Raw genomic sequence first — 12,725 nt, 5'->3', positions numbered from 1 at the left:
AGACAATATAAAATATGACAAGACAAATTAATTTCCTTAATTCCAATAATCTGCTCCGATGGTTTCTCAGATTGCTGTCTGAGGAAGATGGCATTAATGTTTACATGTAGTAACACTGTCAAAAGCACCACTAAATTCTGCCTTCCATGCAGTGCCACAGGCCAAAATATAATATATAAATAATATAAATTATTATGGAATCTGTAATGTCCGACATGACAAGTTCTGACAGAATATATATATATATATATATATATGTATATATACATATATATATATATATATACATATATATATATATATACATATATATACATATATATATATATATATATATATATATACATATATATATATATATATATATATATATATATATACATATACATATATATATATATATATACATATACATATATATATATATACATATATATATATATATACATATACATATATATATATATATATATATATATATACATATACATATATATATATATATATATATACATATATATATATATATATATATATATATATATATATATATATGTATTCTGTCAGAACTTGTCATGTCGGACATTACAGATTCCATAATAATTACAGCCAACAAGGAACAGATGACACAAACAAAAGCAACCAACAGCTGCCTCTGCCTGGGAGCTAAAGACAAAAACATGTTTTGAACACCCATTTTAAATAATCAGTGAGTGTGCACTGTCGATTAGATAATCCAGATTATTTTACAGCATGACTTAACACACCTTTGGGTGAAATGTGACACAACACCAACAGCTATAGCTCATTGTTTTGACATCTTACCCAGTGGCAGTGTACCAGTAACCCACACGTGAACTTTCCATATTAATCCTGATTACGAAGTTCCCGCCCACCAAGAAGACACCTAAATTAACCTTTAAAAAAAACTGGCTTGGCAGATTTCCTACTGCCTCCTGTAAACTAAACCCAGCAAGTTTACACACAGCATTGTTGTAACAATGACATGTGCTCTGAGAAGCTATTTTAGGCTGACAAAACTCATATCTCCAATTATCTCTTTCTGCTGTCTCTTGTTCCTTCTGCAGGACTTTGAAAAGTCATAATCATTTTCCGTTTTCCTCTCATTCTGTCCCTTCAGAAAAAACCCCTGATTCATTTAGTCCTTATCAGTTACAGTGAAGCGAACACAAAGGAGTTCTCTGAAACTCATGCTTTGCTTCCCTGAAGGGGAAGCTGGGCAGATAATGGAATAGTGGAAAGGCATGGTCTGAGCTGAGGGACAGAACAGGACTTCCGCACGTCATTTTGCTCGAAATAAATACAAAAGCATTTTGAGACATGAATAATCTCACAGACAAACACCAAAAGTTTTGCTCATTTCATTCACATATTCCCTTTTTAGCATGTACATTCAAACTGTGTGTACCTCTTCAGGGCCTTTAGGGTTGGACACAGTTGAAGTTAATGCATCCCAGCTGTCCTGACGGCTCGACTGGAGGATCACATCCTGTGTCTGCAGTGGCCAATGAGGAAAAGATGGTCTTTGTTGCAAAGGTCACATTTGTGTACTTTCCTCGTAAGTTTCAAACTGCTGTGCTCTTCTTCTCTTCTGCGTGCTCACTTGCCTGCTGCTGCATTCATCAGTTTCTCCAGATGTCTAGAGGCATTGGATCAGGGTACTTCTCCACCTTATGCGGTCAGCTGCATGGCCCCGAGAACTTACTACTCTTGTGTTTTCATGTCTTTCTTGCAGTGTGTGGTGGAGCATACCTATTCTCTTCGTAGAAGTCACTCTCTTGGACCTCCACAAAACGATCCACATAGGCAAGGGGCCAAGATTACTTCCACTTCTTCTGCTGTGTAGTGACAGCTCCTCTATTGTTGTCTCCATGTCCTCCTGGGTCTTCTTTGGTGATAAACCTTGTAGCAGAGTACTGCAAAAAGAATAATGTCAATTTCTTTAGACAATAATTACCTGAAAGACTACAAAAGATATAACTTCAAATGTCCTGAATAATTAATCAAAGAAGAACTGCATATGCATGTACCAAGACCACTTCATCATCCCTGGATGGCCAGTTTCACAAGCTATAGGTTGAGGGTCAAAACACAGTGCTCTGATGAAGTGAGATAAAGGGCATGCTATCAAAATATCCCTTGGCTTCTGATAGGTTTAGTCATGATGAAGTTAAGTACTATACGCAGAGCAAGGCTGAGAAATTTGAAGAAAGTGCAATATCAGGTGCAACCGGAAGAGGAAGGTAAAGGCGAGGAAGACTTAATTAAGATGGAAGAGGTGATAGTGGAACATGTTCCCTGAAGAGCTGAATTTTCAATTTCAGCTGGGAGATTGCAGATGACGGCAGCTTTTACTGGTGGTGAATCCTGTCATTGAGAAGACGGCGTGCAGAGATGTCCAGACTGCCAAATCGTGATGCCACGACCTGTTCCCAGCCAATCACCTGCTGGGAACAGGCTTGAGAGCATGAATATACACGGAATTCAGTCAGTGACATGACTCAACAGGTATACTGAACACAAAAGAGGCAAAAACAAAAAGCTTAATGACAGAAAAATAAAAAAAGATGCCTGATGCTGCAATGAGTTATAGTGCCAGGAGCTAATCAAGTTTCGCCTCCACCTGGTCTTGTTTTTAGATGTGCCTATTCTTTCTCCAAGTACCTTCATGAATCTGTTATCCATTTCAGGATGACATATTGCTTTTATGAGGCTGTGGATTGATTTGAAAGGCCCAGACATGCAGACAGCTATACAATGATGCTGTAAATCTCCATAGTCTTGACAAAACCTCTGCCTAGCCTGTCAGTTCGCACCCCTAATTATTCATTGTAGTAGCGCAGCACACTCCTCAGTGAATTCAGAAAACGTTTCTGTTTGCTAATTAGTTGTTTTTAAGCACCTCTAATAGGGATGTTGTTGCGCAAAGTAGCATATTAAACATTTGGAAAGTGCTGCTTACCCATTTTTATGTCGTATTATGTGTTATACCAAAACACTAATGGGAAAACATTAACCAAAACAAGCAACACTACACTTAAAACCTAATTTTCCATCTTTAAAATTTAGGTTGTTTGACTGGAATTCAAAAAATAGGCTTCAGAAAGTTTTGAATTTTATTACTCTCAAGGGAGCATATCATTGCCATTTTAAATGCAAGCTTAAGAGACGCTCTGCTTTACTGAATGTTCATCATTTGGGAATAAACAACATGGCACACAGAATGGCAATATTTACCTTTTTTAAAATAAGATAAATTTTTTTCAGGTTTCAGAGAGACATATCTTCATTATGTTATTTTGTCATAATGCATAATCCTTTTTGAAATGAAAGAACTCTCACTCCATGTCCCACTTAATGTGTCTGCTTCTGAATACATTCACATATTCACTGTAGCAGTTGGAGAAAACATGTAGTTGTGTTACATGCTGTTCATTCTAAACATCTACACATTTTCTTTGGATCACATAAAAAGCCACACAAACTAAAGAAGACAACAAAAATGCATGTTCATATCAAGCAGGTCTAGCTGGTCTGTTTAGTAATACAACGGCACAACCTAGTGGCCATTTTGTGACAAGACACCTAATTTCATAAATGCCTGCTATCAGTCTTTGCAATACTGTTCTTTGTAATAGTATTCATATTATCTATAGATGCTTCAGAGATTAATTTCCCCCTCCTCTACATAAATGGTATCTGTTCAAACATTACTAATGGAAGTTGCAAAATATATACCCAATGACAATACAAACAAATAACAACAATAAGGTTTTGTCAGTAAAGGTATGTTTGCTTCTGCTATCACCTTTGTTTGGTTAAGCTAGCCTACAGCCACGAGGAGCCACCAGGTGCTCAGACCATTGTATTGTACTTCTACAATACTATTGTACGAGCAGCTAGAGCCCAGAACACAAACATCTTTAATAAGACTATAAGTGAGCGTCAAGTACACGACTGGATGTTTTTGTGGGAAAAGGAGAATTAACTTTGTGACTTTAGAAATTGTGTGTGTGTGTGTGTGTGTGTGTGTGTGTGTGTGTGTGTGTGGTGCTTACATTCCTCAGAGCCTACCTTTTTTTGCTTGGGAGACTTAAAGACACGACACCGAAACTGAAGCGAACTTCAGAAGAATCTTTGCTCACCAGGCAATGCGACTGCTGTCATGTCATGTTTCTGGCTTAATGAAATAACTTTGTGGCGGAACTTTATTTTTACATTCATTCGGGATGGGATGGTAAAGTGGGCATGCGCGCCAGGCAACCATGGTAACTACGTTCAGAACGTGCCATACCAACAGACGCGTGCGTTATGTACGACCTGAGCTCAATACTACCCGCTGTTTGGACATATGTGCTTATCGATATATTCAACGATAATTAGCGCTGCCGTGTATAAACGTTGAAAAGTGGAGAAGAAAATACTGGGATTTGATTAAGTAGTCCATTCAGGTGTTCAGGTGCCAAAAAGTGATCTTCTGCCAAAAACTGATTTCTGTCGCGGGAGCGCGCACGGATCCTTGACGCCTTTTGTCGTGCCACCCGGAAGTAAAGGTTTCTGGGGAGGAAGCTATTTATTCTTCCGATTCAATGCTCCAAATGTGATCAGTTCGTCTTCCAAACTCAGCGATAGGTTACTTTAGCTAAATTCCGTTATATTTTACAGTTTAAGCGAGCATTTGTCGAAACCAACAGATTTTTTTAGCGACGTAGTACAATCATACTAAAATCATGTCATCAAGAGCGTAGCCACATTTTGACAGTGAATAGGACTGTTTCATTATCACTCGAAGTGTAATATCAACTCAAAGAAGCTATGAAGAAATAATAACCACAGCGTATTTATACTGACAACTATGGAGTTTCTCCCAGTACTTGACCCTCTAAATAAACCTAAAGGAGGAGTATGGTAAGTATATGAATTTATTGCACTAATAACTTTGTAAGTGTTATTTGTTTTTCTTTAAAAAAACGTTTGCTCTCAATAGGTATTCTTTGATACCAAACGGAGATGCTCCAGGCTCCAGTGTGGGTCACACCTGCACATTTACCCATTCTGAAGATGGAGGCAAAGGGAAAATACTTATTGTTGGAGGAGCTGATCCCTGTGGCAGTTTCTCACATTGCCACATTATAAATCTAGGTAGGAACCACAAAGATAATTATTTTCACAACGCTTTTTTTAAGGCAGAATAAAGATTCAAGGATATTTGCATACGTGAATAAATTAAACATGATCTACATAATATCAGGATGAAGCGTTTTGTACTGTATCCTATATTATACAATGCATTTGGCATTTGTTTTATAGGCCGGTCTGCAGCTTGTTAACTCCAGATTGTGTGTTTAACCAGATAACCATGAATGGAACATTCCAGAGTTTGAAGGTTTGGAGGCACGGTATGAACACTGTAGCTTTGTGCCAGAGAGTTATCCTCAGAGCCTGTGGGTGTTCGGTGGGGCACAGCAAAGTGGCAATCACAACAGCATCCAGAGTATGCAGCTAAAAGGTACATTCCACTTTAATTCCTCCAGTTGTGTTCTAGTTCACTTTTTTGCCCTCAAATACTAAAATACAGAGCGTGCAAGTTGTGTTTTCAGTCGTAAGTAATTAACATAAAATCCCTCCTTTACATCTAACATATGTTTACATGTCCAGACAGTGTGCCTCGGTGGAAGAATGTTGCGGTAAATGGGAAACCCCCCAGTCCCCGGACCTACCACACCAATTCAGCCTGTCTTGGAGACCACCTCTATGTCTTTTCTGGTGGGGAGGAAGGTGCTTCACCTGTCTCTGACCCCAAGCTTCATGTCTTTAATGCAGGTTTGTGTCAGATTAAGATATTGCTTATATAGCTTTGACTAGCTGACAGGCAATAGTGTTTGAACATGTGTGTGGCTGAATTTGGTTCATATCTTATATATCTCTGTGTTTTACCTGCTAAGGCCAACTTGCCGGGAACTAATAATTTGAAAACAATAACACTTTTTTTTAGTGTTGACAAATGCTGTAACTGGACAAATGCTTAAGTAACATTGATAACCTGTGTTATATAACATGTATGAAAACACATTCCAGTGTCTTCCACGTGGTCCCAACCAGAAACACAAGGCAGGCACCCTCCAGCCAGACATGGCCACATTATTGTGGCAGTGGATTTAAAGATCTACATTCATGGCGGCATGGCTGGAGACAAATTCAACAATGATATGTTCTCTCTGGACACAAGTAAGCCTCTCTAAATATCTTGAATTATTGTTGGAAGAAACCTTGTGTGGACCTGCTGTTAGCTTACTGCCTTACATTCCGCTGACACTAAGATAAGCATTTAGATGCTAAACACATCTTATTCTTGTACTCTAATTATTATATTGTAATTTTGGCTCATCTAAAATGTGTTTTAGGGAGCATGATATGGGAGAAAGTGCAGGCTAAAGGAGATATCCCACCAGGAATAGCAGCCCACTCTGCTGTAGTGCTGGGCAAGAACATCTACATATTTGGAGGGATGACTGCAGATGGAGCCACCAACTCCATGTACAAATTCAACACTGGTATGTATGCTGCTATTTTGTTTTGCTGTTTGTTCCTTGTTTAGTGCTGAACTGTATTTTAATGAATATATTTTTCTGTTTGCAGATAAAAGCAGATGGATCATGATGAAATTTGAAGGAGATATGCCACCTAACCGCCTTGACCATTCCATGTGTGTACTGCCGTGGAAGGTGTGTAGTGAGGGGTATGGAGATCAGGAGGAGGCAAACAGTTTAGAGACAATAAATCTGGCTTTTGTATTTGGAGGGATGGACACACAGGGTGTCATACATAATGACTGTGTTGTGACTGTACTGTCTTAACCCTTAATATTGTAATACAATTAAAATTACTACAGTGGACTATTTTGATACACTAAAAGACAATGTTTAAAATGTTGTAGTGACTGTCTTGGAAAGCATCATGTGCCCTAATAGAAATCAATATAACACAAATCAAGTAACAGTTTGTATCAAACATTTATTTCAATGCCTTTTCAGAAATACAGTGACCAGATTCAATAAATAATTTTTAGCATTGCCTGTGAACATGAAGAGCCCTTAGTCCCACAGACACCCTACTTAATGTACCCACAAATATCTGACCAGCCCCAACCCCTCCCACCCCACCCCACTAATCCCTCCCCATCACAGAACCCCACTAGGTCTGCCTGAGAACAGCAGCAACAAGCCTCATATCTGGGCTGACGAATATCTCCGCCTTGCAACGAAGAGAACACCTCTCACACACTGAAAATTATAGTCTTTCAGAAGATTTAGTACGGTTGGTTGTTTGTTATGGCCACCCCCTCCCCTGCCACTCCTCTCACCGTTTGAGTCCCATCAGTTCAATATGTACATATGGATGCCACTACAATAGAGGCAAGGGGTGACAGAAGACTTCTGAACTGCTTACAACTCATCCTTTTCCTCTTGGTCACCCTCAGCGCCCTCAGGTGGCGGTCCACCTGCACTACCATAAAGCTTGCTGATGATGGGCTGAACCACCTCCTCAAGCTCCTTCTTCTTGGCCTGGAAATCTTCCAGCTCAGCATCTTGGTGTGACTCCATCCACTCAATCTTCTCCTCCACTGCCTTCTCGATGGCCTCCTTATCATCATCTGACAGCTTGCCACCGAGCTTCTCCTTGTCACCGATCTGGTTCTTCAGAGAATAGGCATAGCTCTCCAGCTCATTGCGGGCGTCGATCCTCTCTTTCAGCTTCTTGTCTTCATCAGCAAAGCGCTCGGCGTCATTCACCATTCTTTCAATATCCTCAGGTGTCAGCCGGTTCTGGTCATTCGTGATTGTGATCTTGTTCTTGTTGCCTGTTCCCTTGTCTTCAGCAGTGACACGCAGGATACCGTTGACATCGATCTCAAAGGTGACTTCAATTTGTGGTACACCACGAGGTGCAGGGGGGATGCCAGTCAGGTCAAAGGTACCCAGCAGATGGTTGTCTTTTGTCAGAGGACGCTCACCTTAAGATAGACAATAATTAGGTTTAGACAACATTTGATTTCACCATCTATTCAAAGAGGAAAGTTTTATTTTGGCAAGCCTGTACTTTAAGCTCAATCTCTTACCTTCATACACTTTAATGGTGACAGTAGGCTGGTTGTCAGAAGCTGTAGAGAAGATCTGGGATTTCTTTGTAGGTACCACAGTGTTCCTGGGGATCAGTTTTGTCATTACTCCTCCAACAGTCTCAATGCCAAGAGTCAGGGGGCACACATCCAGCAGAACCACATCTCCTAAAAGAGAAAAGATGTTCAACAAAACGTGGAAAAAAAACTACAAATTAAATCCAGTATAATAAATTTTATAAACTGGTAACTTACCGGTGTCTTCCTCTCCAGAAAGGACTCCAGCCTGCACAGCAGCTCCATAGGCCACAGCCTCGTCAGGGTTGATGCCTCTGGAGGGCTCTTTACCATTGAAAAACTCCTTCACCAGCTGCTGGATTTTGGGGATGCGAGTTGAGCCACCAACCAGGACAATTTCATTAATTTCAGACTTCTTCAGGTCAGAATCTTCTAGAACCTTCTGTACAGGCTTCATCGTGGAACGGAACAGGTCCTGGAAAAGCCACAAAAAAACAAAGATTAAACAACAAGTTTTTACAGTAGGTTAGGTCAAGATGCTATTATAGTACTGTACTGATAATTTACCATGTTCAGCTCCTCAAACTTGGCACGGGTCAGGGTCTCAGAGAAGTCTTCTCCCTCAAAGAAGGACTCGATCTCAATGCGGGCCTGGTGCTGGGCAGACAGTGCTCTCTTTGCCTTCTCAACCTCACGACGCAGCTTCTGCACAGCACGGTTGTCTTTGCGCACATCTTTGCCAGTCTTCTTCTTGTACAGCTTGATGAAGTGCTCCATGACACGCTGGTCAAAGTCCTCACCTCCCAGGTGAGTGTCACCATTGGTGGCCACAACTTCAAACACACCGTTGTCAATGGTTAGGAGGGAGACGTCGAAGGTGCCACCGCCCAGGTCGAACACAAGGATGTTCTTCTCACCATCCCTCTTATCCAGACCGTAAGCAATGGCAGCTGCAGTTCTAAAGGACAAATTGAGAGAACATAAGCCAGTTAACTATTTTCACAATTTTAAATAAAAAAATTATTATTTTGTCTGACACTTACGGCTCATTGATGATTCTCATCACATTCAAACCAGCGATGGTTCCAGCATCCTTGGTGGCCTGGCGCTGGGCATCATTGAAGTAGGCAGGCACGGTGACAACAGCATGTGTGACCTTCTTGCCCAGGTAAGCCTCAGCAGTCTCCTTCATCTTAGTCAGCACCATGGCAGAGACCTCCTCAGGAGCAAAAGTCTTCATCTGGCCACCACCAATGTCAACCTGAATATGGGGCTTGCTTTTCTTTTCAGTGACCTTAAAAGAATGGTAAAAAGCAATATTAATACACCAATTCACTCTAATATTATCCAAAGAGCCAACAAGGAAACTTTTACCTAGCGGAAGAAGTAACTCACCTTGAAGGGAAAGTACTTGATGTCCTGCTGCACAGAGGAGTCACCCCAAGTGCGGCCAATCAGTCTCTTGGCATCAAAGATGGTGTTCTCGGGGTTAGAGGTCAGCTGATTCTTGGCAGCATCACCAATCAGACGCTCACCTTCACTGGTGAAGGCCACATATGAAGGGGTGATGCGGTTACCCTGGTCATTGGCAATGATTTCCACACGGCCATTCTTGAAGACTCCAACACTGCATGAAAACATGAAAGATTATTAGTTTTACATTTAATTCCACTTACAAAAAAAATTATTCATTTTTCTAAAACAACCCATCACTTACCAGGAGTAGGTGGTCCCCAGGTCTATTCCAACCACAGTCCCCACATTCTCCTTCTTGTCTTCATCGTCAGCCAACACGGTGCCGGCCACGAGCATCACAACCCACATCAGCTTCATGTTTAGCGTGTTTGTACTCAAATCTATAAGAAAATCTGAAAAGAAGAAATACGATGTTAAACCGGTGTGGCACTTGTTTCATAACGTGGCTTCTCCCTCCCCAAGTTATGTACCTAGCAGCTAACGGTAAGACAGGATGTCATTCAATGAGCTTGAGGGCCGGTAGACGGAAAACGTGGCGTCGGCCAATAACTCCTTGGCAAAATAAATTGTGAATCGTTGGAAGCATATCGGTAAACTGTGTAGATTGAACAACTTTTTAATACTATTGACGCCAATTAATAGTATTTTTCCATTTGCTGGCTGCTAACTAGCCAACAACGTTAGCATACGTAGCAGACGTAGCGAGGGAAACACTATAATGAACTGTCAAAAGTACACCCTACTTGGGTTTACATTACAGTGACCTTACCTTTGGTCTAAAGAGTCGTATTACCTTTTAACTGCGGGGAGCTAAATGTCAAATGCTAGCTTGGAATAAAACCGATTTAAATAGCTTTAGCGACAAAGAAAATACAAAATATATCATAACAGCATTCTCATATTCAAACCAATGTTTATACATACCTTAAGTGAAGTATTTATTTGTGAATTAAAGGCCTTGAGAGTGCCTCAACCGGTACTAGACTCCTGCAGCACGCTGTTTCTCGTCTTTTGTCTATTCAGAATTCTTGCTTTAGTGAAGTGATGTTGAATGAAGTGAGCTCTGTCCATATATAAGCCGTCACTTCTTTCCCGTCGTGGAGGTCCGCCATTGGCTGAGCAGCTGCTCGTTGGAACACGCGGATTGGTTACATCTAGCACGCTGGCCGCCGCTGATTTGCACACATCGAACTGAGGCAACGTCACCGCCTGGGTCCACAATGCGGACGCTGATTGGGTGTGAGTCAAAGGAAATCATGCATACAGTTGGTGCAACGACACGCCACTCTAATGTCCGCAGATAGGAGCGTTTTCACATTTCATACATTTTGAAGTTTGTCCTGCATTTCTTTTTATAATTGGTCCTCTATGGACTGGACAGACACTGTTATGTTATTGTTGTTTGATTGTGTTTATATCATGCTCAGTGCTAATGACTCACTACAGTGTTATAAGAAACAAATGCCTAAACTATGAATAATGTGACCTAGTAATCTGTCAGTATGTTTCATCACATGAACAGGCTTGTCTGGGTCTTACATCAGTGAATACACAGGTCAATCTTCAAATGGGGCCTGTAAATAATGTTATTAGCATTCACCTGGTTGCTAATTCAATGTTTATTGAACTTCTGAATGATTTGCACACTGCATACCTATCAATGAATAGGTTACAGTCACAAAACAACACTTGCATCGTAATAAAACAATGTCAAAAGCCTAAACTGAACCCTGAACTGTAACAATCACTCAGACACTGTACATTCATACTGGTACATTAATTTCATGCTCTTTACTATGTAAAGGTTTTTATACAATAGTAAATATGTTCTTTAGATACAACTCAGGGATTTAAATGCTGTCTAGGTATTTAGATATTTATTATATATTTCTATTTCATATTTACATTTTATCTTTTCTTCTATTTGTCTGTAACAAACGAGAATTTCCCCTTGGGGATAAATAAAGTAAATTTCTGATTCTGATTCTGAAATAGGTGAAGCGTAGGTAACTGGTTATCATATCCATACTTTCCATCCATGGCTTCTTTCAAATTTCAATTTGTTATAGATTTTTTGTTTCTGGAATTTTCTAGAATCCAAAAGATACACACTCATATTCATAACATTCCTGTTTTCTTTCTGGAAAAAATACACAATATCAAAGAGTCTTAGTTGAGTCTCTATGAATCTGTTAGCCCGTAAGATTTTTTTTTTTTTTTTTTAACCTAGGCAATGTTGACAGCTCTGCAAATGAATGATTGTTTGATTAAAGAGTTTCAACAACCACAGATTTCAATGTTTGACATATGCCTAGTTCTATGAATGGGACCATTATTTAAACGGTTAAACTGTGGATTAGAGATTAGATTTGACACTGTTTACATACAATAGCCATATTAGGATTCTGTTGCACAGACAAACTAAAAAATAATTCACATCAGCACATTTTTATTTAATAAAAACACACTTTCTAAATGACAAAAAAGACAAATTGTTTTGCATAAAATCAACAGAGGTATCATTTCAGAACAATCATGCGCTTTATTTTTACATCTTCCTTCCTGGATGCCTCTTCCTTGTACACTTCCTTATGCGTGTTTTTGTTGTCTGTCGATTTTCTGATTGTGATGTAGAAAATGTTTGAACGACACAAAAGAAAAAGAGGAGCACAACACTTAAGGTTGCTCTAGAAATGTAGCAGTTGCTTTTCCTCCAATTTGTGCCCTTTTCTACATTTTAACATATTGTACTGACTAAAACCTGACTTAAACGCTAGGGGGAGCTATACTGTCAGCTGAAAGATTGAGGAAGTTGAACAGATGAGGAGATACACAGCACATGTCCAATATAACTAGACATGTTTCCACACATAAATATATTCTTTCTTGTGTTTGCCAATTGTATTACCCATAATCAGCAAAACTGTCCTGGTATACTTATGATAACTAACAGCTTGGTATAGTTGTATTAAACAAAATACAATAAAATCATTTAAAAATTACTTTTTTATCATTTAAAATATTAACTTATTTATAACTAGAAAAGGGCAAGTTTGATTGCTGCAGCTGAAGCATTGCTTTGAATGCTGAT

The 12,725-nt window shown here is 39.6% G+C and overlaps 3 protein-coding genes across 3 annotated transcripts in view; 1 reads left to right on the top strand and 2 right to left on the bottom strand.

The window, feature by feature from the left end:
- rgs3a (regulator of G protein signaling 3a) overlaps positions 1 to 4,218 on the bottom strand; it is a 103,922-nt gene extending 99,704 nt beyond the window's left edge. The window contains exons 1-2 of the mRNA XM_028417575.1: positions 4,096 to 4,218; positions 1,430 to 1,937 (exon numbers count right to left, since the gene is read on the bottom strand). The gene's annotated coding sequence lies outside the window, so the exon portion shown is untranslated. The remainder of the gene's footprint in view (positions 1 to 1,429; positions 1,938 to 4,095) is intronic.
- A 366-nt stretch (positions 4,219 to 4,584) lies between these two features.
- Positions 4,585 to 6,950, top strand: rabepk (Rab9 effector protein with kelch motifs). The gene is made up of 7 exons (XM_028417578.1): positions 4,585 to 4,929; positions 5,009 to 5,163; positions 5,375 to 5,530; positions 5,680 to 5,844; positions 6,100 to 6,249; positions 6,426 to 6,575; positions 6,661 to 6,950. Exons 1-7 carry the CDS (start codon positions 4,877 to 4,879, stop codon positions 6,876 to 6,878), a joined length of 1,047 nt encoding a protein of 348 aa, XP_028273379.1. The 5' UTR covers positions 4,585 to 4,876; the 3' UTR covers positions 6,879 to 6,950.
- A 65-nt stretch (positions 6,951 to 7,015) lies between these two features.
- On the bottom strand, positions 7,016 to 10,716 carry hspa5 (heat shock protein 5). The gene is made up of 8 exons (XM_028417576.1): positions 10,559 to 10,716; positions 9,876 to 10,026; positions 9,554 to 9,785; positions 9,202 to 9,452; positions 8,726 to 9,116; positions 8,396 to 8,633; positions 8,141 to 8,308; positions 7,016 to 8,035 (listed from the first exon to the last, which is right to left on the bottom strand). Exons 2-8 carry the CDS (start codon positions 9,989 to 9,991, stop codon positions 7,467 to 7,469), a joined length of 1,965 nt encoding a protein of 654 aa, XP_028273377.1. The 5' UTR covers positions 9,992 to 10,026; positions 10,559 to 10,716; the 3' UTR covers positions 7,016 to 7,466.
- Between the last annotated feature and the right edge of the window lie 2,009 nt (positions 10,717 to 12,725).

The sequence above is a fragment of the Parambassis ranga genome, chromosome 12 (genome assembly GCF_900634625.1).
Source record: "Parambassis ranga chromosome 12, fParRan2.1, whole genome shotgun sequence".
Lineage (NCBI taxonomy): Eukaryota > Metazoa > Chordata > Actinopteri > Ambassidae > Parambassis > Parambassis ranga.
This window is presented reverse-complemented; position numbering and strand designations above follow the sequence as displayed.